The sequence below is a fragment of the Taudactylus pleione genome, unplaced genomic scaffold (genome assembly GCF_031769625.1).
Source record: "Taudactylus pleione unplaced genomic scaffold, aTauple2 ptg000027l, whole genome shotgun sequence".
Classification (NCBI taxonomy): Eukaryota; Metazoa; Chordata; class Amphibia; order Anura; family Myobatrachidae; genus Taudactylus; species Taudactylus pleione.
The window spans coordinates 3,219,250-3,246,902 of NW_028284429.1; the positions used below are offsets into that span (position 1 = coordinate 3,219,250).

Genomic DNA, 27,653 nt, shown 5'->3' on the forward strand with positions numbered 1-27,653 from the left:
AATAAAATGCTTTTGCTGATTTTCTTTTACCGATTATCAGTCAGTTGGTCAGTAATTTATTAATAGTTAAGCACTGTGAGTGGTCTGTTGTGGTGCAGAGGGAATGGTCATACAGTTAGAAACAGGGATAGTTTGCAGCTGGTGAACATGCTTTATCTCAGCGCTTCCCAAACTTTTTTAAATCACTGTGCCCTAGTGCATCAGAATTGTTTTCATGGCGCCCCTAAGCCAAACGTTTGTTATTGAGAGATTCAGAAAAAAAATGCAGTGAAGTAGTAAAGTGAAGTAAATTGTGCTGGCCTGTCATCCTTAGGGTCAGTTATGTGGTGAGGACAGGGATGAGCTGTCATCCTTAGGGTCAGTTATGTGGTGAGGACAGGGATGTGCTGACCTGTCATCCTTAGGGTCAGTTATGTGGTGAGGACGGGGATGTGCTGACCTGTCATCCTTAGGGTCAGTTATGTGGTGAGGACGGGGATGTGCTGACCTGTCATCCTTAGGGTCAGTTATTAGGTGAGGACAGGGATGTGCTGACCTGTCATCCTTAGGGTCAGTTATGAGGTGAGGACAAGGATGTGCTGACCTGTCATCCTTAGGGTCAGTTATGTGGTGAGGACAGGGATGTGCTGGCCTGTCATCCGTAGGGTCAGTTATGTGGTGGGGACAGGGATGTGCTGACCTGTCACCCTTAGGGTCAGTTATGTGGTGAGGACAGGGATGTGCTGACCTGTCATCCGTAGGGTCAGTTATGTGGTGAGGACAGGGATGTGCTGACCTGTCATCCTTAGGGTCAGTTATGTGGTGGGGACAGGGATGTGCTGACCTGTCATCCTTAGGGTCAGTTATGTGGTGAGGACAGGGATGTGCTGACCTGTCATCCTTAGGCTCAGTTATGTGGTGAGGACAGGGATGTGCTGACCTGTCATCCTTAGGGTCAGTTATGTGGTGAGGACAGGGATGTGCTGACCTGTCATCCTTAGGGTCAGTTATGAGGTGAGGACAAGGATGTGCTGACCTGTCATCCTTAGGGTCAGTTATGTGGTGAGGACAGGGATGTGCTGGCCTGTCATCCGTAGGGTCAGTTATGTGGTGAGGGCAGGGATGTGCTGACCTGTCATCCTTAGGGTCAGTTATGTGGTGGGGACAGGGATGTGCTGACCTGTCATCCGTAGGGTCAGTTATGTGGTGGGGACAGGGATGTGCTGACCTGTCATCCTTAGGGTCAGTTATGTGGTGAGGACAGGGATGTGCTGACCTGTCATCCTTAGGGTCAGTTATGTGGTGAGGACAGGGATGTGCTGACCTGTCATCCTTAGGGTCAGTTATGTGGTGGGGACAGGGATGTGCTGACCTGTCATCCGTAGGGTCAGTTATGTGGTGGGGACAGGGATGTGCTGACCTGTCATCCTTAGGGTCAGTTATGTGGTGAGGACAGGGATGTGCTGACCTGTCATCCTTAGGGTCAGTTATGTGGTGAGGACAGGGATGTGCTGACCTGTCATCCTTAGGGTTAGTTATGTGGTGGGGACAGGGATGTGCTGACCTGTCATCCTTAGGGTCAGTTATGTGGTGAGGACAGGGATGTGCTGACTTGTCATCCTTAGGGTCAGTTATGTGGTGGGGACAGGGATGCGCTGACCTGTCATCCTTAGGGTCAGTTATGTGATGAGGACAGGGATGTGCTGACCTGTCACCCTTAGGGTCAGTTATGTGGTGAGGACAGGGATGTGCTGAGCTGTCATCCTTAGGGTCAGTTATGTGGTGGGGACAGGGATGTGCTGAGCTGTCGCCCTTAGGGTCAGTTATGTGGTGGGGACAGGGATGTGCTGAGCTGTCATCCTTAGGGTTAGTTATGTGGTGAGGACAGGGATGTGCTGACCTGTCATCCTTAGGGTCAGTTATGTGGTGGGACAGGGATGTGCTGACCGGTCACCCTTAGGGTCAGTTATGTGGTGGGGACAGAGATGTGCTGACCTGTCATCCTTAGGGTCAGTTATGTGGTGAGGACAGGGATGTGCTGACCTGTCATCCTTAGGGTCAGTTATGTGGTGAGGACAGGGATGTGCTGACCTGTCATCCTTAGGCTCAGTTATGTGGTGAGGACAGGGATGTGCTGACCTGTCATCCTTAGGGTCAGTTATGTGGTGAGGACAGGGATGTGCTGACCTGTCACCCTTAGGGTCAGTTATGTGGTGATGACAGGGATGTGCTGACCTGTCATCCTTAGGGTCAGTTATGTGGAGAGGACAGGGATGTGCTGACCTGTCACCCTTAGGGTCAGTTATGTGGTGAGGACAGGGATGTGCTGACCTGTCATCCTTAGGGTCAGTTATGTGGTAGGGACAGGGATGTGCTGACCTGTCATCCTTAGGGTCAGTTATGTGGTGAGGACAGGGTTGTGCTGACCTGTCATCCTTAGGGTCAGTTATGTGGTGAGGACAATGATGTGCTGACCTGTCACCCTTAGGGTCAGTTATGTGGTGGGGACAGAGATGTGCTGACCTGTCATCCTTAGGGTCAGTTATGTGGTGAGGACAGGGATGTGCTGACCTGTCATCCTTAGGGTTATGTGGTGGGGACAGGGATGTGCTGACCTGTCACCCTTAGGATCAGTTATGTGGTGAGGACAGGGATGTGCTGACCTGTCATCCTTAGGGTCAGTTATGTGATAGGGGACAGGGATGTGCTACCTGTCATCCTTAGGGTCAGTTATGTGGTGGGGACAGGGATGTGCTGACCTGTCATCCTTAGGTTCAGTTATGTGGTGGGGACAGGGATGTGCTGACCTGTCATCCTTAGGGTCAGTTATGTGGTGAGGACAGGGATGTGCTGACCTGTCATCCTTAGGCTCAGTTATGTGGTGAGGACAGGGATGTGCTGACCTGTCATCCTTAGGGTCAGTTATGTGGTGGGGACAGGGATGTGCTGTCCTGTCATCCTTAGGGTCAGTTATGTGGTGGGGACAGGGATGTGCTGACCTGTCATCCTTAGGGTCAGTTATGTGGTGGGGACAGGGATGCGCTGACCTGTCATCCTTAGGGTCAGTTATGTGGTGGGGACAGGGATGTGCTACCTGTCATCCTTAGGGTCAGTTATGTGGTGGGGACAGGGATGTGCTGACCTGTCATCCTTAGGGTCAGTTATGTGATGGGGACAGGGATGTGCTGACCTGTCATCCTTAGGGTCAGTTATGTGGTGGGGACAGGGATGTGCTGTCCGGTCATCCTTAGGGTCAGTTATGTGGTGGGGTCAGGGATGTGCTGACCGGTCATCCTTAGGGTCAATTATGTGGTGGGGACAGGGATGTGCTGTCCTGTCATCCTTAGGGTCAGTTATGTGGTGGGGACAGGGATGTGCTGTCCTGTCATCCTTAGGGTCAGTTATGTGGTGGGGACAGGGATGTGCTACCTGTCACCCTTAGGGTCAGTTATGTGGTGGGGACAGTGATGTGCTGACCTGCCATCCTTAGGGTCAGTTATGTGGTGAGGATAGGGATGTGCTGACCTGTCACCATTAGGGTCAGTTATGTGGTGAGGACAGGGATGTGCTGACCTGTCACCCTTAGGGTCAGTTATGTGGTGAGGACAGGGATGTGGTGACCTGTCATCCTTAGGGTCAGTTATGTGGTGGGGACAGGGATGTGCTGACCTGTCACCCTTAGGGTCAGTTATGTGGTGGGGGGCAGGGATGTGCTGACCTGTCACCCTTAGGGTCAGTTATGTGGTGGGGACAGGGATGTGCTGTCCTGTCACCCTTAGGATCAGTTATGTGGTGGGGACAGGGATGTGCTGACCTGTCATCCTTAGGGTCAGTTATGTGGTGGGGACAGGGATGTGCTGTCCTGTCACCCTTAGGGTCAGTTATGTGGTGGGGGGCAGGGATGTGCTGACCTGTCACCCTTAGGGTCAGTTATGTGGTGGGGACAGGGATGTGCTGTCCTGTCACCCTTAGGATCAGTTATGTGGTGGGGACAGGGATGTGCTGACCTGTCATCCTTAGGGTCAGTTATGTGGTGAGGACAGGGATGTGCTGATCTGTCATCCTTAGGGTCAGTTATGTGGTGGGGACAGGGATGTGCTACCTGTCATCCTTAGGGTCAGTTATGTGGTGGGGGCAGGGTTCCACTTCTTTTTGTCCGTATATTTAAATTACATTGACCATAAAGAATTTGATTTGGTGCTGGACCACCAACCAGATGCACCCCTGCAAGTGTCTCGAGTCACCCCAGGGTGCCAAGGGGTGCAGTTTGGGAACCACTGCTTTATCTCATTGGCTGCTGTGTTGCAGAGAATACAATGTGGGTTGCACAATATTTTTCTCCTATGTAACACAACTATATGTAGGCCACCATTCTACAAGGCTTTGCCCAGCAAGAGATGTCGCTGAAAGATCTTCCCTGAAATTCCCAGTGTGCTGGATGATCGACATTGTTCATCCGCACACCAAAGATTCATCCACACGACCAACGATCGTTCTCCCATATGGAAAATGAACGATATCGTCCAGGTTGGCCTGCATGCATGGACGATGGACAATATCGTTTTTGTCCAGCCGGAGCGCGCATCATTGGTCGTTCATTGCATACACACGGAATGATATGAACGATATATTGTTGAACGTTATCGTTCATAGATATCATCTCGTGTGTATGCACCTTAAGGCATCCCTCCATTAATCAGCAGCACCAGGCTTCTGCACAGTATAAACACCTATTCTTCATAGTGGCTTTTACCCACTACATTGATGGTAAGCATTTATGTATTCCAGGTCACATAATGCAATTGACCTTTGGTAATAATTTCATGACACTTAAGCAAAGGGCAAAAGGTGAAAACATGCCGTGTGATGGACATAGCCTTGGATCATGTGCACAGACCTTCCCAAAACATGTTCACCAATCGCAATACACCACTCACTTGCAGATACTCCTCCAATACCCTCACACGCTGTAGGCCTCCTATCTCCGTAGTCTAAACTTCTCTCCCACCTCCCTCCTTCTCCCATCCTTATCCTCTCTACAAATCCTTATCCTCTCCTGTGCTACCAATACTACTGTAGGCCACAGATTGGGTATACCTGCGAGTGATGCACGTAGGTCATATCCGCAGGTTAAATCATGGCTGGGGACTGCTATGGTGGCCACTGTGCTGTTGCTAATATTGGACCTACCTGTAAGCAATGCAAGTAGCCATAAAATCAGGATCAATTAGTATAAAGTAGGAATGGCCATCGGTGGTTAGCCATTGATGATCCCCATGGATGGTTTACCTTGATTACAGGAAATCATCAACAGGTGGACCAGCAATGGTTTCACCCACCGATGGTCATCCCTACTCTAATATTAACTGGCCAGTGGGCCAAACAGAGGTGGGGGGGTTGAGGCTTCTCAGGTCGCATCGGGGCTGAGCTAGGCTCTGTGTGTTAGCAGGTTCCCAAAAGCTCGGTCTGTACCCGTGAACAGAGACACACCTTCCAGGTAAACTGGTGTACAGTCCTGGACAAACAGTAAGGTTGTGCTCGGTGTCTTGGGCTACCACTGCTTAATTGCAATCTTAACTAGCCGGCCACTGTGTGTCAGCGGGCACCTGGCAAATAGGTCCGCGCCTGTGGACGGGGACACACTACAGGAAGCAACTCTGTATGTACGCTGTTGGGAGTGCTGGGGATAGCCGTCGCTCTAAATAATAGCAGTCCTCCTTACGGGATTGATTCCAGTAATTCCAGTGATTTGAAACACTTAAATTCTATCTCTTTCGGGTATAACGTGATGGTCCGCTGTGTAGTTACCTTGTCAACATAAATGGAGCTCCTGTAAATGAGTTATCAACGCGTTTCGTTCCTTGTTAACTGGGAACTTTTTCAGCAATCTTGAAAAAGTTCCCAGTTAACAGGGAACGAAAGGCGTTGATAACTCATTTACATTTTATATTACACTGGGACGCCAGTGTAAAAGCGATATAAACATTGGACATTTTTATCATCAGCTAAACTTCCCTGTTTCACCAATTAAGCTGCATACACATGTAACGATTTTGTTACCAACGATTTTCTGAACGATTTTCTGTCAGATTATCTGTCAGATCTTTTAAAGTGTAATGAACGATTTATTGAATTACAAACGATTTTTGTAACTTCCCTTAATGAAAATCGTTCAGTTGGTCGGTCAGACTGAACTACAAACGGGAACACGCATGAACGATAATCGTTCATCGTTATAACTCAGAAACTGGACAATTTTTTCAACGATTGAACGATAACGATGTCGTTATAGTTAAATCGTTAAAAAAATCGTTACGTGTGTATGCACCTTAAGCCTTGAATATTTTACTTGAACGATTTAATTGATTCTAAATGCTTATTATGAACATTTAGTAACACTGTAATTTTATATATACCGATGTTACATTGTTTCTATTTATTGATATAGTGTGTCATAGATACGTGAATGGGCCTATTCATTTGACAGTGTAATAGATTTTTAGTATACATTAAAATTAATTGATTAATTAACATCTCGTGTGCCTTAATCGGAAGCAGACCATTGTGGTGTATTTATACACAAGTGCATAGAATTTCACCATACATCACGTCTACATAGACATATATTATATTCTGTACATAAGCACATATGTATTTTTTATTAGTTTTTTTATTCTATAGGCGTGGTAAATCGGAGAAAAGAGATGTCCCTAGTCCAGGAATATTGTAAGTATCTTTTTATAGTCGGGGTTTCACAGCAAAACTTTTATAGAGAAAAAAGTCAAAATGGGAAGTTTAACAATATGCAAGAACATTGCAGGCTGTAGTGATCATTTTCTACACTCTCCTTCCAAAATCAAAATTATACAACGAAAAATGAGTTCAAATAAATATTCGTATTGAAGTAGAAATAATATATCTTGTGTGTCTGTAATGTATTTCCTTTCCTGTCTTACTATAGGCACAGCAATTCTGATATTCAGACAAAGCATTGTTTTAGACATACATAAATGTTTTTGTTTTTTACATCAATTTATTTAATAATCGGAGAGTCTCTCTCTTTTCCCGCCAAGACCTGGGAAAAAGTAATCAGCCTTCCTGCAGGCGCTTACTGTAAAGCTATTGTGTTATTGTGTTACTGCGTTATGACCGAACGTAACTGACACATTTTAAATACCACAGCAGGTCTCAACTCGTGAGCAGCGCCAGCTTCGCCAGCCACTTCAAGAAGCAAAGCGCTGACTCCAACCTGGGATTTAGCCAGGAGTATGAGGTACGTTGTTCCTAATGACGGCGCCCCCTATAGGGAGCTTGTGCTGTGACCTCTGTAGATATTTAATGTTCCATGTAACTTTTTCATACTCATGAAGGCACGTTACTACCATTTTACTGGGGGATCTTGTGGTTTGTGGGTTGAAAGCTGCTCATTATATTGGTCAACACATTTTTTTTGTTTTATTTTTAAATGTAGAAATTGGGACATGTCGGTATAAAACAATCTAAGTCAGCAGCTGAGAATCCAGACAATAAAGACAAGAACAGATACAACAACGTGTTGCCATGTAAGTATCACCCCGGCCTAGGGGTATATTTTACTAAAGTGAGCGTTTTTAGAAGTGGAGATGTTGCCCATAGCAACCAATCAGATTCTAGCTAATATCTTCTAGAAAGGTGCTAGTTAAATGATAAGTAGAATCTGATTGGTTGCTATGGGCAACATCTCCACTTCTAAAATCTCTCACTTTAGTAAATATACCCCCTACTGTACATTTAAAGCATTTAAGCAGGAAGTTTGTGCTTGGCTAATTTCATGTAATGAGCAATGAATGACACTACGCTCACTGTTAAATCCTGTGCTCTGAATGTGTTATTAGATGGAAAGTAATATACAGTAAGTGCATTTCCTACCGCATAATTCACCATTTACTAACTGTAGTGCCGGATAGAACCAGGGGGGGGGTGCACATGTGCTGCAACAACCAAACAGCAATTAGCTTTGATCGATTTACAGCAGATGTCTGATCGGATGACGCTCCACGTTAGCATATGGAGCTTTCTGTAGAGACTGAGGGATCTATGTACTAAGCCTTGAAGAGAGATAAAGTACCAACCAATCAGCTCCTGTCATTTTTCAAACACAGCCTGTAACATGACAGTTAGGAGCTGATTGGTTGGTACTTTATCTCTCTTCAAGGCTTAGTACTCCTCCCCCTGAAGATGAATTTGTTACCAAATTGCAGTTACAACCTTTTACCATAATGTATAATAACATTTCTGTAAGTTTAGTACATCATGCAATGTACAGTATGTGTATGTGCGTTTTCCTTTTTGTTTGTCTCCTGTAAATTTAGAGGGGTGAATAAAGGAATTTCCTTGCTATAGATCTTTGGGGCCATTTGTCAGATTCCACCGCAAAAGCGTCAATTTTAAGATGGGAGCTATTTATTAAACCCCTAACGCAGGGGGAATAACGGATTTGTCCAACGTTTACTCGGTCAACTCCGGGCGCTGCAGTCCTCGCAGATCTCGAATCTATCAAGCTCAGAAAAGATGATCTTTCCCCAAGCTGATGTTCTCATCAGATGCCGTTAGCTACCGTTTCCCATTGGTAAAGCTGCGGTGACAGTGAGCTGCGACATTTGCGCATGTGCAGTAGTTTCTATCAGGAAGCTTTCGCCGCTGTGATAAGCTTGCAGCGAAAGACTTTTCATCGGAAACGTTCTTCTCCGGGACAGACTGTTTTCGAAAGCGCTATCCCGGCATGCAAGCATTGATAAATACGGACCCTCCAACATGACCCGTTCCACCAGGTGCAAAATGCTCTGCTCCGGGATTTCCCACCTAATTTACGATTGTGTTGAAGCTCCCGTCTCACCAATTACCGAGTTCAGCACAGGTGACTGCAATCATAAATGAGGGGTAAGTCCAGAAGCAGAGCATTTTGTAACTAGTGGAACGGGTCATGTTGGAGGGTAGGTAAATAGCTCCGATAAATCAAGGCCAAACAGGGAAAAATCCAGATACATCATAAAAAGGCCTCTTAACTTTAACAAATTAAATTCTAATGGACACATCTAAATGTGTGTTGTACTATAGTATGCTGTTAATTAGCAGATAATTCTAATCATTTGTTTTTCTATTAGATGATGCTTCTCGAGTTAAACTGTCCAATACGAGGAACAACACAGACGATTTTATTAATGCAAACTTTATTCCTGTAAGTATCTTTAGTAGAATATTACACATACAGTATGTGACTCGGTAACTCTGAAGTTTTTACTATACATGATTATATTACTCTGCTTTTCAGGGCTACAGCTATTCAGAAGAGTATATAGCAGCACAGGGGCCACTACCTAAAACCGTCAATGACTTCTGGCGCATGATCAGGGAGAAAGATGTCCGTGCCGTCGTCATGCTGACACGATGCGTTGAACTCGGAAAGGTACTAAATGGTTTCATGCTTCCTTCTCTGGCCACAATGTAATTGTACGAATTATTGGTGATCATTTTATGTAATGGGAGGCTGGCAGCAAGCAACCTGACCGGCATCTTTTACGTCATATTGATTCATTTATGTTTACCGCTATGTGTACCGCAGTGCTGGCGGCCATTTTGTGAGTTTGTCAGTTCACTACACAACAGTGACATACAGTAAAAGAGGCACAAGGCACTTTATAGTCATGTTTCGCTTTGGTTCAACCACCCAAGGCGTGCATATATTAGAGCGCGACCGCACACTCAAGAGTGGTGTATATCTATCTTATAACATGGTCCCTATTGTGACAAAATAGCTTCACGTGGAACTATTATTTGCTAAGGACTGATATCCGGTCCATTAAGTAATGAAGCAAATTGACATTTCTTAACATTTTTCTATCAGAAATGTGTATTTCTATGAAGCCGTGATGTGTATGTCAGTGAGGCAGTGATGTGTATGTCAGAGAGGCAGTGATGTGTATATATGTCAGTGAGGCAGTGATGTGTATGTCAGTGAGGCAGTGATGTGCTGCTGTCAGTGAGGCAGTGATGTGTGTGTCAGTGAGGCAGTGATGTGTATGTCAGAGAGGCAGTGATGTGTATGTATGTCAGTGAGGCAGTGATGTGTATGTCAGGGAGGCAGTGATGTGTATGTATGTCAGGGAGGCAGTGATGTGTATGTATGTCAGGGAGGCAGTGATGTATATGTCTGTCAGAGAGGCAGTGATGTGTAAGTCTGTCAGTGAGGCAGTGATGTGTATGTCTGTCAGTGAGGCAGTGATGTGTGTGTATGTCAGGGAGGCAGTGATGTATATGTCTGTCAGTGAGGCAGTGATGTGTAAGTCTATCAGTGAGGCAGTGATGTGTATGTCTGTCAGTGAGGCAGTGATGTGTGTGTATGTCAGTGAGGCAGTGATGTGTGTGTACGTCAGTGAGGCAGTGATGTGTATGTCTGTCAGTGAGGCAGTGATGTGTATGTCAGTGAGGCAGTGCTGTGTGTGTGTGTGTGTGTGTGTGTGTGTGTGTGTGTGTGTGTGTGTGTGTGTGTGTGTGTGTGTATGTCAGTGAGGCAGTGATGTGTATGTCTGTCAGTGAGGCAGTGATGTGTATGTCAGTGTGGCAGTGATGTGTATGTCTGTCAGTGAGGCAGTGCTGTGTGTGTGTGTGTGTATGTCAGTGAAGTAGTGATGTGTATGTCTGTCAGTGAGGCAGTGATGTGTATGTCAGTGAGGCAGTGATGTGTATGTCAGTGTGGTAGTGATGTGTATGTCTGTCAGTGAGGCAGTTAGGTGTATGTTAGTGAGGCAGTGATGTGTGTGTCTGTCAGAGAGACAGTGATGTGTGTGTATGTCAGTGAGGCAGTGATGTGTGTGTATGTTAGTGAGGCAGTGATGTTTATGTCAGTGAGGCAGTGATGTGTATGTCAGTGAGGCAGTGATGTGTATGTCAGTGAGGCAGTGATGTGTATGTCTGTCAGGGAGGCAGTGATGTGTATGTCTGTCAGGGAGGCAGTGATGTGTGTGTCTGTCAGTGAGGCAGTGATGTGTGTGTCTGTCAGTGAGGCAGTGATGTGTGTGTCTGTCAGTGAGGCAGTGATGTGTATGTCAGAGAGGCAGTGATGTGTATGTATGTCAGTGAGGCAGTGATGTGTATGTCTGTCAGTGAGGCAGTGATGTGTGTGTATGTCAGGGAGGCAGTGATGTATATGTCTGTCAGTGAGGCAGTGATGTGTAAGTCTGTCAGTGAGGCAGTGATGTGTATGTCTGTCAGTGAGGCAGTGATGTGTGTGTATGTCAGTGAGGCAGTGATGTGTGTGTACATCAGTGAGGCAGTGATGTGTATGTCTGTCAGTGAGGCAGTGATGTGTATGTCAGTGAGGCAGTGCTGTGTGTGTGTGTGTGTGTGTGTGTGTGTGTGTGTGTGTGTGTGTGTGTGTGTGTGTGTATGTCAGTGAGGCAGTGATGTGTATGTCTGTCAGTGAGGCAGTGATGTGTATGTCAGTGTGGCAGTGATGTGTATGTCTGTCAGTGAGGCAGTGCTGTGTGTGTGTGTGTGTGTGTGTGTGTGTATGTCAGTGAAGTAGTGATGTGTATGTCTGTCAGTGAGGCAGTGATGTGTATGTCAGTGAGGCAGTGATGTGTATGTCAGTGTGGTAGTGATGTGTATGTCTGTCAGTGAGGCAGTTAGGTGTATGTTAGTGAGGCAGTGATGTGTGTGTCTGTCAGAGAGACAGTGATGTGTGTGTATGTCAGTGAGGCAGTGATGTGTGTGTATGTCAGTGAGGCAGTGATGTTTATGTCAGTGAGGCAGTGATGTGTATGTCAGTGAGGCAGTGATGTGTATGTCAGTGAGGCAGTGATGTGTATGTCTGTCAGGGAGGCAGTGATGTGTATGTCTGTCAGGGAGGCAGTGATGTGTGTGTCTGGCAGTGAGGCAGTGATGTGTGTGTCTGTCAGTGAGGCAGTGATGTGTGTGTCTGTCAGTGAGGCAGTGATGTGTATGTCAGAGAGGCAGTGATGTGTATGTATGTCAGTGAGGCAGTGATGTGTGTGTCTGTCAGTGAGGCAGTGATGTGTGTGTATGTCAGAGAGGCAGTGATGTGTATGTCAGTGAGGCAGTGATGTGCTGCTGTCAGTGAGGCAGTGATGTGTGTGTCTGTCAGTGAGGCAGTGATGTGTGTGTCTGTCAGTGAGGCAGTGATGTGTATGTCAGTGAGGCAGTGATGTGTATGTCAGTGAGGCAGTGTTGTGCTGCTGTCAGTGAGGCAGTGATGTGTATGTCTGTCAGTGAGGCAATGATGTGTATGTCAGTGAGGCAGTGATGTGCTGCTGTCAGTGAGGCAGTGATGTGCTGCTGTCAGTGAGACAGTGATGTGTATGTCAGTGAGGCAGTGATGTGTATGTCAGTGAGGCAGTGATGTGTATGTATGTCAGTGAGGCAGTGATGTGTATGTATGTCAGTGAGGCAGTGATATGTATGTATGTCAGTGAGACAGTGATGTGTATGTCTCAGTGTGGCAGTGATGTGTATGTCAGTGAGGCAGTGATGTGTGTGTCTGTCAGAGAGGTAGTGATGTTTATGTCTGTTAGTGAGGCAGTGATGTGTATGTCTCCAAGTGAGGCAGTGATGTGTATGTCAGTGAGGCAGTGATGTGTGTGTCTGTCAGTGAGGCAGTGATGTGTATGTCTGTCAGTAAGGCAGTGATGTGTTTGTCTGTCAGTGAGGCAGTGATGTGTATGTCTGTCAGTGAGGCAGTGATGTGTATGTCAGTGAGGCAGTGATGTGTATGTAGGTCAGTGAGGCAGTGATATGTATGTATGTCAGTGAGGCAGTGATGTGTATGTCTGTCAGTGAGGCAGTGATGTGTATGTCAGTGTAGCAGTGATGTGTATGTCAGTGAGGCAGTGATGTGTGTGTGTCTGTCAGTGAGGTAGTGATGTTTATGTCTGTTAGTGAGGCAGTGATGTGTATGTCTGCAAGTGAGGCAGTGATGTGTATGTCAGTGAGGCAGTGATGTGCTGCTGTCAGTGAGGCAGTGATGTGTATGTCTGTCAGTGAGGCAGTGATGTGTATGTCAGTGAGGCAGTGATGTGTATGTATGTCAGTGAGGCAGTGATATGTATGTATGTCAGTGAGGCAGTGATGTGTATGTCTGTCAGTGAGGCAGTGATGTGTATGTCAGTGTGGCAGTGATGTGTATGTCAGTGAGGCAGTGATGTGTGTGTCTGTCAGTGAGGTAGTGATGTTTATGTCTGTTAGTGAGGCAGTGATGTGTATGTCTGCAAGTGAGGCAGTGATGTGTATGTCAGTGAGGCAGTGATGTGTGTGTCTGTCAGTGAGGCAGTGATGTGTATGTCTGTCAGTAAGGCAGTGATGTGTATGTCTGTCAGTGAGGGAGTGATGTGTATGTCAGTGAGGCAGTGATGTGCTGCTGTCAGTGAGGCAGTGATGTGTATGTCTGTCAGTGAGGCAGTGATGTGCTGCTGTCAGTGAGGCAGTGATGTGCTGCTGTCAGTGAGACAGTGAAGTGTATGTCAGTGAGGCAGTGATGTGTATGTCAGTGAGGCAGTGATGTGTATGTCTGTCAGGGAGGCAGTGATGTGTATGTCAGTGAGGCAGTGATGTGTATGTATGTCAGTGAGGCAGTGATATGTATGTCTGTCTGTGAGGCAGTGATGTGTATGTTTGTCAGTGAGGCAGTGATGTGTATGTCAGTGAGGCAGTGATGTGTATGTCTGTCAGTGAGGCAGTGATGTGTGTGTATGTCAGTGAGGCAGTGATGTGTGTGTCTGTCAGTGAGGCAGTGATTTGTGTGTATGTCAGGGAGGCAGTGATGTATATGTCTGTCAGTGAGGCAGTTATGTGTATGTCTGTCAGTGAGGCAGTTATGTGTATGTCTGTCAGTGAGGCAGTGATGTGTGTGTATGTCAGTGAGGCAGTGATGTGTATGTATGTCAGTGAGGCAGTGATGTGTGTGTATGTCAGTGAGGCAGTGATGTGTATGTCAGTGAGGCAGTGATGTATATGTATGTCAGTGAGGCAGTGATGTGTGTGTCTGTCAGTGAGGCAGTGATGTGTGTGTATGTCAGAGAGGCAGTGATGTGTATGTCAGTGAGGCAGTGATGTGTGTGTATGTCAGTGAGGCAGTGATGTGTATGTATGTCAGTGAGGCAGTGATATGTATGTCTGTCTGTGAGGCAGTGATGTGTATGTTTGTCAGTGATGCAGTGATGTGTATGTCAGTGAGGCAGTGATGTGTATGTTTGTCAGTGATGCAGTGATGTGTATGTCAGAGAGGCAGTGATGTGTATGTCAGTGAGGCAGTGATGTGTGTGTATGTCAGTGAGGCAGTGATGTGTGTGTCTGTCAGAGAGGTAGTGATGTTTATGTCTGTTAGTGAGGCAGTGATGTGTATGTCTCCAAGTGAGGCAGTGATGTGTATGTCAGTGAGGCAGTGATGTGTGTGTCTGTCAGTGAGGCAGTGATGTGTATGTCTGTCAGTAAGGCAGTGATGTGTTTGTCTGTCAGTGAGGCAGTGATGTGTATGTCTGTCAGTGAGGCAGTGATGTGTATGTCAGTGAGGCAGTGATGTGTATGTAGGTCAGTGAGGCAGTGATATGTATGTATGTCAGTGAGGCAGTGATGTGTATGTCTGTCAGTGAGGCAGTGATGTGTATGTCAGTGTAGCAGTGATGTGTATGTCAGTGAGGCAGTGATGTGTGTGTCTGTCAGTGAGGTAGTGATGTTTATGTCTGTTAGTGAGGCAGTGATGTGTATGTCTGCAAGTGAGGCAGTGATGTGTATGTCAGTGAGGCAGTGATGTGCTGCTGTCAGTGAGGCAGTGATGTGTATGTCTGTCAGTGAGGCAGTGATGTGTATGTCAGTGAGGCAGTGATGTGTATGTATGTCAGTGAGGCAGTGATATGTATGTATGTCAGTGAGGCAGTGATGTGTATGTCTGTCAGTGAGGCAGTGATGTGTATGTCAGTGTGGCAGTGATGTGTATGTCAGTGAGGCAGTGATGTGTGTGTCTGTCAGTGAGGTAGTGATGTTTATGTCTGTTAGTGAGGCAGTGATGTGTATGTCTGCAAGTGAGGCAGTGATGTGTATGTCAGTGAGGCAGTGATGTGTGTGTCTGTCAGTGAGGCAGTGATGTGTATGTCTGTCAGTAAGGCAGTGATGTGTATGTCTGTCAGTGAGGGAGTGATGTGTATGTCAGTGAGGCAGTGATGTGCTGCTGTCAGTGAGGCAGTGATGTGTATGTCTGTCAGTGAGGCAGTGATGTGCTGCTGTCAGTGAGGCAGTGATGTGCTGCTGTCAGTGAGACAGTGAAGTGTATGTCAGTGAGGCAGTGATGTGTATGTCAGTGAGGCAGTGATGTGTATGTCTGTCAGGGAGGCAGTGATGTGTATGTCAGTGAGGCAGTGATGTGTATGTATGTCAGTGAGGCAGTGATATGTATGTCTGTCTGTGAGGCAGTGATGTGTATGTTTGTCAGTGAGGCAGTGATGTGTATGTCAGTGAGGCAGTGATGTGTATGTCTGTCAGTGAGGCAGTGATGTGTGTGTATGTCAGTGAGGCAGTGATGTGTGTGTCTGTCAGTGAGGCAGTGATTTGTGTGTATGTCAGGGAGGCAGTGATGTATATGTCTGTCAGTGAGGCAGTTATGTGTATGTCTGTCAGTGAGGCAGTTATGTGTATGTCTGTCAGTGAGGCAGTGATGTGTGTGTATGTCAGTGAGGCAGTGATGTGTATGTATGTCAGTGAGGCAGTGATGTGTGTGTATGTCAGTGAGGCAGTGATGTGTATGTCAGTGAGGCAGTGATGTGTATGTATGTCAGTGAGGCAGTGATGTGTGTGTCTGTCAGTGAGGCAGTGATGTGTGTGTATGTCAGAGAGGCAGTGATGTGTATGTCAGTGAGGCAGTGATGTGTGTGTATGTCAGTGAGGCAGTGATGTGTATGTATGTCAGTGAGGCAGTGATATGTATGTCTGTCTGTGAGGCAGTGATGTGTATGTTTGTCAGTGATGCAGTGATGTGTATGTCAGTGAGGCAGTTATGTGTATGTCTGTCAGTGAGGCAGTGATGTGTGTGTATGTCAGTGAGGCAGTGATGTGTGTGTATTTCAGTGAGGTAGTGATGTGTGTGTATGTCAGTGAGGCAGTGATGTTTACGTCAGTGAGGCAGTGATGTGTATGTATGTCAGTGAGGCAGTGATGTGTATGTCTGTCAATGAGGCAGTGATGTGTGTGTCTGTCAGTGAGGTAGTGATGCGTATGTCAGTGAGGCAGTGATGTGCTGCTGTCAGGGAGGCAGTGATGTGTATGTCTGTCAGTGAGGCAGCGATGTTTATGTCAGTGAGGCAGTGATGTGTATGTATGTCAGTGAGGCAGTGATGTGTGTGTATGTCAGTGAGGCAGTGATGTGTATGTCAGTGAGGCAGTGATGTGTATGTATGTCATTGAGGCAGTGATGTGTGTGTATGTCAGTGAGGCAGTGATGTGTATTCCTGTCAGTGAGGCAGTGATGTGTGTGTCTGTCAGTGAGGCAGTGATGTGCATGTCTGTCAGTGAGGCAGTCATGTGTGTGTCTGTCAGTGAGGCAGTGATGTGTATGTCTGTCAGCAAGGCAGTGATGTGTATGTCTGTCAGTGAGGCAGTGATGTGTATGTATGTCAGTGAGGCAGTGATGTGTATGTATGTCAGTGAGGCAGTGATGTGTATGTATGTCAGTGAGGCAGTGATATGTATGTCTGTCAGTGAGGCAGTAATGTGTATGTCTGTCAGTGAGGCAGTGATGTGTATGTCAGTGAGGCAGTGATGTGTGTGTCTGTCAGTGAGGCAGTGATGTGTATGTCTGCAAGTGAGGCAGTGATGTGTATGTCTGTCAGTAAGGCAGTGATGTGTATGTCTGTCAGTGAGGGAGTGATGTGTATGTCAGTGAGGCAGTGATGTGCTGCTGTCAGTGAGGCAGTGATGTGTATGTCTGTCAGTGAGGCAGTGATGTGCTGCTGTCAGTGAGGCAGTGATGTGCTGCTGTCAGTCGGACAGTGATGTGTATGTCAGTGAGGCAGTGATGTGTATGTCAGTAAGGCAGTGATGTGTATGTCTGTCAGGGAGGCAGTGATGTGTATGTCTGTCAGTGAGGCAGTGATGTGTATGTCAGTGAGGCAGTGATGTGTATGTATGTCAGTGAGGCAGTGATATGTATGTCTGTCTGTGAGGCAGTGATGTGTATGTTTGTCAGTGAGGCAGTGATGTGTATGTCAGTGAGGCAGTGATGTGTATGTCTGTCAGTGAGGCAGTGATGTGTGTGTATGTCAGTGAGGCAGTGATGTGTGTGTCTGTCAGTGAGGCAGTGATGTGTGTGTATGTCAGTGAGGCAGTGATGTGTATGTCAGTGAGGCAGTGATGTGTATGTCAGTGAGGCAGTTATGTGTATGTCTGTCAGTGAGGCAGTTATGTGTATGTATGTCAGTGAGGCAGTGATGTGTGTGTATGTCAGTGAGGCAGTGATGTGTATGTATGTCAGTGAGGCAGTGATATGTATGTCTGTCTGTGAGGCAGTGATGTGTATGTTTGTCAGTGATGCAGTGATGTGTATGTCAGTGAGGCAGTTATGTGTATGTCTGTCAGTGAGGCAGTGATGTGTGTGTATGTCAGTGAGGCAGTGATGTGTGTGTATGTCAGTGAGGTAGTGATGTGTGTGTATGTCATTGAGGCAGTGATGTTTATGTCAGTGAGGCAGTGATGTGTATGTATGTCAGTGAGGCAGTGATGTGTATGTCAGTGAGGCAGTGATGTGTATGTCTGTCAATGAGGCAGTGATGTGTGTGTCTGTCAGTGAGGTAGTGATGCGTATGTCAGTGAGGCAGTGATGTGCTGCTGTCAGGGAGGCAGTGATGTGTATGTCTGTCAGTGAGGCAGTGATGTGTGTGTATGTCAGTGAGGCAGTGATGTGTGTGTATGTCAGTGAGGTAGTGATGTGTGTGTATGTCAGTGAGGCAGCGATGTTTATGTCAGTGAGGCAGTGATGGGTATGTATGTCAGTGAGGCAGTGATGTGTGTGTATGTCAGTGAGGCAGTGATGTGTATGTCAGTGAGGCAGTGATGTGTATGTATGTCATTGAGGCAGTGATGTGTGTGTATGTCAGTGAGGCAGTGATGTGTATGTCAGTGAGGCAGTGATGTGTATGTCAGTGAGGCAGTGATGTGTATGTATGTCAGTGAGGCAGTGATGTGTGTGTATGTCAGTGAGGCAGTGATGTGTATTCCTGTCAGTGAGGCAGTGATGTGCATGTCTGTCAGTGAGGCAGTGATGTGTGTGTCTGTCAGTGAGGTAGTGATGCGTATGTCAGTGAGGCAGTGATGTGCTGCTGTCAGGGAGGCAGTGATGTGTATGTCTTTCAGTGAGGCAGTGATGTGTATGTCAGTGAGGCAGTGATGTGCTGCTGTCAGTGAGGCAGTGATGTGCTGCTGTCAGTGAGGCAGTGATGTGTATGTCAGTGAGGCAGTGATGTGCTGCTGTCAGTGAGGCAGTGATGTGCTGCTGTCAGTGAGGCAGTGATGTGTATGTCTGTCACTGAGGCAGTGATGTGTATGTCAGTGAGGCAGTGATGTGCTGCTGTCAGTGAGGCAGTGATGTGTATGTCAGTGAGGCAGTGATGTGTATGTCTGTCAGTGAGGCAGTGATGTGTATGTCAGTGAGGCAGTGATGTGTATGTATGTCAGTGAGGCAGTGATATGTATGTATGTCAGTGAGGCAGTGATGTGTATGTCTGTCAGTGAGGCAGTGATGTGTATGTCAGTGTGGCAGTGATGTGTATGTCAGTGAGGCAGTGATGTGTGTTTCTGTCAGTGAGGTAGTGATGTTTATGTCTGTTAGTGAGGCAGTGATGTGTATGTCTGCAAGTGAGGCAGTGATGTGTGTGTATGTCAGTGAGGTAGTGATGTGTGTGTATGTCAGTGAGGCAGTGATGTGTATGTCTGTCAGGGAGGCAGTGATGTGTGTGTATGTCAGTGAGGCAGTGATGTGCTGCTGTCAGTGAGGCAGTGATGTGTATGTCAGTGAGGCAGTGATGTGCTGCTGTCAGTGAGGCAGTGATGTGTATGTCAGTGAGGCAGTGATGTGTATATCTGTCAGGGAGGCAGTGATATGTATGTCAGTGAGGCAGTGATGTGTGTGTATGTCAGTGAGGCAGTGATGTGTATGTATGTCAGTGAGGCAGTGATGTGTGTGTATGTCAGTGAGGCAGTGATGTGTATGTCAATGAGGCAGTGATGTGTATGTATGTCATTGAGGCAGTGATGTGTGTGTATGTCAGTGAGGCAGTGATGTGTATGTCAGTGAGGCAGTGATGTGTATGTATGTCAGTGAGGCAGTGATGTGTGTGTATGTCAGTGAGGCAGTGATGTGTATGTCAGTGAGGCAGTGATATGTGTGTCTGTCAGTGAGGCAGTGATGTGTGTGTCTGTCAGTGAGGCAGTGATGTGCTGCTGTCAGTGAGGCAGTGATGTGCTGCTATCAGTGAGGCAGTGATGTGTATGTCAGTGAGGCAGTGATGTGCTGCTGTCAGTGAGGCAGTGATGTGCTGCTGTGAGTGAGGCAGTGATGTGTATGTCTGTCAGTGAGGCAGTGATGTGTATGTCAGTGAGGCAGTGATGTGCTGCTGTCAGTGAGGCAGTGATGTGCTGCTGTCAGTGAGGCAGTGATGTGCTGCTGTCAGTGAGGCAGTGATGTGTATGTCTGTCAGTGAGGCAGTGATGTGTATGTCAGTGAGGCAGTGATGTGCTGCTGTCAGTGAGGCAGTGATGTGCTGCTGTCAGTGAGGCAGTGATGTGTATGTCAGTGAGGCAGTGATGTGCTGCTGTCAGTGAGGCAGTGATGTGCTGCTGTGAGTGAGGCAGTGATGTGTATGTCTGTCAGTGAGGCAGTGATGTGTATGTCAGTGAGGCAGTGATGTGCTGCTGTCAGTGAGGCAGTGATGTGCTGCTGTCAGTGAGGCAGTGATGTGTATGTCAGTGAGGCAGTCATGTGTGTGTCTCTCAGTGAGGCAGTGATGTGTATGTCTGTCAGTAAGGCAGTGATGTGTATGTCTGTCAGTGAGGCAGTGATGTGTATGTCAGTGAGGCAGTGATGTGTATGTATGTCAGTGAGGCAGTGATATGTATGTATGTCAGTGAGGCAGTGATGTGTATGTCTGTCAGTGAGGCAGTGATGTGTATGTCAGTGAGGCAGTGATGTGTGTGTCTGTCAGTGAGGCAGTGATGTTTATGTCTGTTAGTGAGGCAGTGATGTGTATGTCTGCAAGTGAGGCAGTGATGTGTATGTCTGTCAGTAAGGCAGTGATGTGTATGTCTGTCAGTGAGGGAGTGATGTGTATGTCAGTGAGGCAGTGATGTGCTGCTGTCAGTGAGGCAGTGATGTGTATGTCTGTCAGTGAGGCAGTGATATGCTGCTGTCAGTGAGGCAGTGATGTGCTGCTGTCAGTGAGACAGTGATGTGTATGTCAGTGAGGCAGTGATGTGTATGTCAGTAAGGCAGTGATGTGTATGTCTGTCAGGGAGGCAGTGATGTGTATGTCTGTCAGTGAGGCAGTGATGTTTATGTCAGTGAGGCAGTGATATGTATGTCTGTCTGTGAGGCAGTGATGTGTATGTTTGTCAGTGAGGCAGTGATGTGTATGTCAGTGAGGCAGTGATGTGTATGTCTGTCAGTGAGGCAGTGATGTGTGTGTCTGTCAGTGAGGCAGTGATGTGTGTGTCTGTCAGTGAGGCAGTGATGTGTGTGTATGTCAGTGAGGCAGTGATGTGTATGTCAGTGAGGCAGTGATGTGTATGTCAGTGAGGCAGTTATGTGTATGTCTGTCAGTGAGGCAGTTATGTGTATGTATGTCAGTGAGGCAGTGATGTGTGTGTATGTCAGTGAGGCAGTGATGTGTATGTATGTCAGTGAGGCAGTGATATGTATGTCTGTCTGTGAGGCAGTGATGTGTATGTTTGTCAGTGATGCAGTGATGTGTATGTCAGTGAGGCTGTTATGTGTATGTCTGTCAGTGAGGCAGTGATGTGTGTGTATGTCAGTGAGGTAGTGATGTGTGTGTATGTCAGTGAGGCAGTGATGTTTATGTCAGTGAGGCAGTGATGTTTATGTATGTCAGTGAGGCAGTGATGTGTATGTCTGTGAGGCAGTGATGTGTATGTCTGTCAATGAGGCAGTGATGTGTGTGTCTGTCAGTGAGGTAGCGATGCGTATGTCAGTGAGGCAGTGATGTGCTGCTGTCAGGGAGGCAGTGATGTGTATGTCTGTCAGTGAGGCAGTGATGTGTTGTGTCAGTGAGGCAGTGATGTGTGTGTGTGTCAGTGAGGCAGTGATGTGTGTGTATGTCAGTGAGGTAGTGATGTGTGTGTATGTCAGTGAGGCAGCGATGTTTATGTCAGTGAGGCAGTGATGTGTATGTATGTCAGTGAGGCAGTGATGTGTGTGTATGTCAGTGAGGCAGTGATGTGTATGTCAGTGAGGCAGTGATGTGTATGTATGTCATTGAGGCAGTGATGTGTGTGTATGTCAGTGAGGCAGTGATGTGTATATCAGTGAGGCAGTGATGTGTATGTATGTCAGTGAGGCAGTGATGTGTGTGTATGTCAGTGAGGCAGTGATGTGTATTCCTGTCAGTGAGGCAGTGATGTGTGTGTCTGTCAGTGAGGCAGTGATGTGCATGTCTGTCAGTGAGGCAGTCATGTGTGTGTCTGTCAGTGAGGCAGTGATGTGTATGTCTGTCAGTAAGGCAGTGATGTGTATGTCTGTCAGTGAGGCAGTGATGTGTATGTCAGTGAGGCAGTGATGTGTATGTATGTCAGTGAGGCAGTGATATGTATGTATGTCAGTGAGGCAGTGATGTGTATGTCTGTCAGTGAGGCAGTGATGTGTATGTCAGTGAGGCGGTGATGTGTGTGTCTGTCAGTGAGGCAGTGATGTTTATGTCTGTTAGTGAGGCAGTGATGTGTATGTCTGCAAGTGAGGCAGTGATGTGTATGTCTGTCAGTAAGGCAGTGATGTGTATGTCTGTCAGTGAGGGAGTGATGTGTATGTCAGTGAGGCACATTATGTCAGTGAGGCAGTGACGTGCTGCTGTCAGTGAGGCAGTGATGTGTATGTCTGTCAGTGAGGCAGTGATGTGCTGCTGTCAGTGAGGCAGTGATGTGCTGCTGTCAGTGAGACAGTGATGTGTTTGTCAGTGAGGCAGTGATGTGTATGTCAGTAAGGCAGTGATGTGTATGTCTGTCAGGGAGGCAGTGATGTGTATGTCTGTCAGTGAGGCAGTGATGTGTATGTCAGTGAGGCAGTGATGTGTATGTATGTCAGTGAGGCAGTGATATGTATGTCTGTCTGTGAGGCAGTGATGTGTATGTTTGTCAGTGAGGCAGTGATGTGTGTGTATGTCAGTGAGGCAGTGATGTGTATGTCAGTGAGGCAGTGATGTGTATGTATGTCATTGAGGCAGTGATGTGTGTGTATGTCAGTGAGGCAGTGATGTGTATGTCAGTGATGCAGTGATGTGTATATCAGTGAGGCAGTGATGTGTATGTATGTCAGTGAGGCAGTGATGTGTGTGTATGTCAGTGAGGCAGTGATGTGTATTCCTGTCAGTGAGGCAGTGATGTGTGTGTCTGTCAGTGAGGCAGTGATGTGCGTGTCTGTCAGTGAGGCAGTCATGTGTGTGTCTGTCAGTGAGGCAGTGATGTGTGTGTCTGTCAGCAAGGCAGTGATGTGTATGTCTGTCAGTGAGGCAGTGATGTGTATGTATGTCAGTGAGGCAGTGATGTGTATGTATGTCAGTGAGGCAGTGATATGTATGTCTGTCAGTGAGGCAGTAATGTGTATGTCTGTCAGTGAGGCAGTGATGTGTATGTCAGTGAGGCAGTGATGTGTGTGTCTGTCAGTGAGGCAGTGATGTGTATGTCTGCAAGTGAGGCAGTGATGTGTATGTCTGTCAGTAAGGCAGTGATGTGTATGTCTGTCAGTGAGGGAGTGATGTGTATGTCAGTGAGGCAGTGATGTGCTGCTGTCAGTGAGGCAGTGATGTGTATGTCTGTCAGTGAGGCAGTGATGTGCTGCTGTCAGTGAGGCAGTGATGTGCTGCTGTCAGTCGGACAGTGATGTGTATGTCAGTGAGGCAGTGATGTGTATGTCAGTAACGCAGTGATGTGTATGTCTGTCAGGGAGGCAGTGATGTGTATGTCTGTCAGTGAGGCAGTGATGTGTATGTCAGTGAGGCAGTGATGTGTATGTATGTCAGTGAGGCAGTGATATGTATGTCTGTCTGTGAGGCAGTGATGTGTATGTTTGTCAGTGAGGCAGTGATGTGTATGTCAGTGAGGCAGTGATGTGTATGTCTGTCAGTGAGGCAGTGATGTGTGTGTATGTCAGTGAGGCAGTGATGTGTGTGTCTGTCAGTGAGGCAGTGATGTGTGTGTATGTCAGTGAGGCAGTGATGTGTGTGTATGTCAGTGAGGCAGTGATGTGTATGTCAGTGAGGCAGTTATGTGTATGTCTGTCAGTGAGGCAGTTATGTGTATGTATGTCAGTGAGGCAGTGATGTATGTGTATGTCAGTGAGGCAGTGATGTGTATGTATGTCAGTGAGGCAGTGATATGTATGTCTGTCTGTGAGGCAGTGATGTGTATGTTTGTCAGTGATGCAGTGATGTGTATGTCAGTGAGGCAGTTATGTGTATGTCTGTCAGTGAGGCAGTGATGTGTGTGTATGTCAGTGAGGCAGTGATGTGTGTGTATGTCAGTGAGGTAGTGATGTGTGTGTATGTCAGTGAGGCAGTGATGTTTATGTCAGTGAGGCAGTGATGTGTATGTATGTCAGTGAGGCAGTGATGTGTATGTCAGTGAGGCAGTGATGTGTATGTCTGTCAATGAGGCAGTGATGTGTGTGTCTGTCAGTGAGGTAGTGATGCGTATGTCAGTGAGGCAGTGATGTGCTGCTGTCAGGGAGGCAGTGATGTGTATGTCTGTCAGTGAGGCAGTGATGTGTGTGTATGTCAGTGAGGCAGTGATGTGTGTGTATGTCAGTGAGGTAGTGATGTGTGTGTATGTCAGTGAGGCAGCAATGTTTATGTCAGTGAGGCAGTGATGTGTATGTATGTCAGTGAGGCAGTGATGTGTGTGTATGTCAGTGAGGCAGTGATGTGTATGTCAGTGAGGCAGTGATGTGTATGTATGTCATTGAGGCAGTGATGTGTGTGTATGTCAGTGAGGCAGTGATGTGTATCTCAGTGAGGCAGTGATGTGTATGTCAGTGAGGCAGTGATGTGTATGTATGTCAGTGAGGCAGTGATGTGTGTGTATGTCAGTGAGGCAGTGATGTGTATTCCTGTCAGTGAGGCAGTGATGTGCATGTCTGTCAGTGAGGCAGTGATGTGTGTGTCTGTCAGTGAGGTAGTGATGCGTATGTCAGTGAGGCAGTGATGTGCTGCTGTCAGGGAGGCAGTGATGTGTATGTCTTTCAGTGAGGCAGTGATGTGTATGTCAGTGAGGCAGTGATGTGCTGCTTTGAGTGAGGCAGTGATGTGCTGCTGTCAGTGAGGCAGTGATGTGTATGTCAGTGAGGCAGTGATGTGCTGCTGTCAGTGAGGCAGTGATGTGCTGCTGTCAGTGAGGCAGTGATGTGTATGTCTGTCAGTGAGGCAGTGATGTGTATGTCAGTGAGGCAGTGATGTGCTGCTGTCAGTGAGGCATTGATGTGTATGTCAGTGAGGCAGTGATGTGTATGTCTGTCAGTGAGGCAGTGATGTGTATGTCAGTGAGGCAGTGATGTGTATGTATTTCAGTGAGGCAGTGATATGTATGTATGTCAGTGAGGCAGTGATGTGTATGTCTGTCAGTGAGGTAGTGATGTGTATGTCAGTGTGGCAGTGATGTGTATGTCAGTGAGGCAGTGATGTGTGTTTCTGTCAGTGAGGTAGTGATGTTTATGTCTGTTAGTGAGGCAGTGATGTGTATGTCTGCAAGTGAGGCAGTGATGTGTGTGTATGTCAGTGAGGCAGTGATGTGTGCGTCTGTCAGTGAGGTAGTGATGTGTGTGTATGTCAGTGAGGCAGTGATGTGTATGTCTGTCAGGGAGGCAGTGATGTGTGTGTATGTCAGTGAGGCAGTGATGTGTATGTCAGTGATGCAGTGATGTGTATGTATGTCAATGAGGCAGTGATGTGTGTGTATGTCAGTGAGGTAGTGATGTGTGTGTATGTCAGTGAGGCAGTGATGTTTATATCAGTGAGGCAGTGTTGTGTATGTATGTCAGTGAGGCAGTGATGTGTATGTCTGTCAGTGAGGCAGTGATGTGCATGTCTGTCAGTGAGGCAGTGATGTGTGTGTCTGTCAGTGAGACAGTGATGTGTATATCAGTGAGGCAGTGATGTGCTGCTGTCAGTGAGGCAGTGATGTGTATGTCAGTGAGGCAGTGATGTGCTGCTGTCAGTGAGGCAGTGATGTGTATGTCAGTGAGGCAGTGATGTGTATATCTGTCAGGGAGGCAGTGATATGTATGTCAGTGAGGCAGTGATGTGTGTGTATGTCAGTGAGGCAGTGATGTGTATGTATGTCAGTGAGGCAGTGATGTGTGTGTATGTCAGTGAGGCAGTGATGTGTATGTCAATGAGGCAGTGATGTGTATGTATGTCATTGAGGCAGTGATGTGTGTGTATGTCAGTGAGGCAGTGATGTGTATGTCAGTGAGGCAGTGATGTGTATGTCTGTCAGTGAGGCAGTTATGTGTATGTATGTCAGTGAGGCAGTGATATGTGTGTATGTCAGTGAGGCAGTGATGTGTATGTATGTCAGTGAGGCAGTGATATGTATGTCTGTCTGTGAGGCAGTGATGTGTATGTTTGTCAGTGATGCAGTGATGTGTATGTCAGTGAGGCAGTTATGTGTATGTCTGTCAGTGAGGCAGTGATGTGTGTGTATGTCAGTGAGGCAGTGATGTGTGTGTATGTCAGTGAGGTAGTGATGTGTGTGTATGTCAGTGAGGCAGTGATGTTTATGTCAGTGAGGCAGTGATGTGTATGTATGTCAGTGAGGCAGTGATGTGTATGTCAGTGAGGCAGTGATGTGTATGTCTGTCAATGAGGCAGTGATGTGTGTGTCTGTCAGTGAGGTAGTGATGCGTATGTCAGTGAGGCAGTGATGTGCTGCTGTCAGGGAGGCAGTGATGTGTATGTCTGTCAGTGAGGCAGTGATGTGTGTGTATATCAGTGAGGCAGTGATGTGTGTGTATGTCAGTGAGGTAGTGATGTGTGTGTATGTCAGTGAGGCAGCGATGTTTATGTCAGTGAGGCAGTGATGTGTATGTATGTCAGTGAGGCAGTGATGTGTGTGTATGTCAGTGAGGCAGTGATGTGTATGTCAGTGAGGCAGTGATGTGTATGTATGTCATTGAGGCAGTGATGTGTGTGTATGTCAGTGAGGCAGTGATGTGTATGTCAGTGAGGCAGTGATGTGTATGTCAGTGAGGCAGTGATGTGTATGTATGTCAGTGAGGCAGTGATGTGTGTGTATGTCAGTGAGGCAGTGATGTGTATTCCTGTCAGTGAGGCAGTGATGTGCTGCTGTCAGTGAGGCAGTGATGTGCTGCTGTCAGTGAGGCAGTGATGTGTATGTCTGTCAGTGAGGCAGTGATGTGCTGCTGTCAGTGAGGCAGTGATGTGCTGCTGTCAGTGAGGCAGTGATGTGTATGTCAGTGAGGCAGTGATGTGCTTCTGTCAGTGAGGCAGTGATGTGCTGCTGTGAGTGAGGCAGTGATGTGTATGTCTGTCAGTGAGGCAGTGATGTGTATGTCAGTGAGGCAGTGATGTGCTGCTGTCAGTGAGGCAGTGATGTGTATGTCAGTGAGGCAGTCATGTGTGTGTCTGTCAGTGAGGCAGTGATGTGTATGTCTGTCAGTAAGGCAGTGATGTGTATGTCTGTCAGTGAGGCAGTGATGTGTATGTCAGTGAGGCAGTGATGTGTATGTATGTCAGTGAGGCAGTGATGTGTGTGTATGTCAGTGAGGTAGTGATGTGTGTGTATGTCAGTGAGGCAGTGATGTTTATGTCAGTGAGGCAGTGTTGTGTATGTATGTCAGTGAGGCAGTGATGTGTATGTCTGTCAGTGAGGCAGTGATGTGCATGTCTGTCAGTGAGGCAGTGATGTGTGTGTCTGTCAGTGAGACAGTGATGTGTATATCAGTGAGGCAGTGATGTGCTGCTGTCAGTGAGGCAGTGATGTGTATGTCAGTGAGGCAGTGATGTGCTGCTGTCAGTGAGGCAGTGATGTGTATGTCAGTGAGGCAGTGATGTGTATATCTGTCAGGGAGGCAGTGATATGTATGTCAGTGAGGCAGTGATGTGTGTGTATGTCAGTGAGGCAGTGATGTGTATGTATGTCAGTGAGGCAGTGATGTGTGTGTATGTCAGTGAGGCAGTGATGTGTATGTCAATGAGGCAGTGATGTGTATGTATGTCATTGAGGCAGTGATGTGTGTGTATGTCAGTGAGGCAGTGATGTGTATGTCAGTGAGGCAGTGATGTGTATGTCTGTCAGTGAGGCAGTTATGTGTATGTATGTCAGTGAGGCAGTGATGTGTGTGTATGTCAGTGAGGCAGTGATGTGTATGTATGTCAGTGAGGCAGTGATATGTATGTCTG

At 47.1% G+C, this 27,653-nt stretch overlaps 1 protein-coding gene across 1 annotated transcript in view; it reads left to right on the top strand.

Annotated features, from left to right (window-relative positions):
- Positions 1–27,653, top strand: part of LOC148539149 (receptor-type tyrosine-protein phosphatase eta-like) — a 294,391-nt gene that overhangs the window by 211,270 nt on the left and 55,468 nt on the right. Inside the window, exons 27-31 of the mRNA XM_088451820.1 lie at positions 6,661–6,705; positions 7,162–7,252; positions 7,451–7,541; positions 9,123–9,196; positions 9,290–9,424. Coding sequence (XP_088307946.1) covers positions 6,661–6,705; positions 7,162–7,252; positions 7,451–7,541; positions 9,123–9,196; positions 9,290–9,424 — 436 coding nt within the window. The remainder of the gene's footprint in view (positions 1–6,660; positions 6,706–7,161; positions 7,253–7,450; positions 7,542–9,122; positions 9,197–9,289; positions 9,425–27,653) is intronic.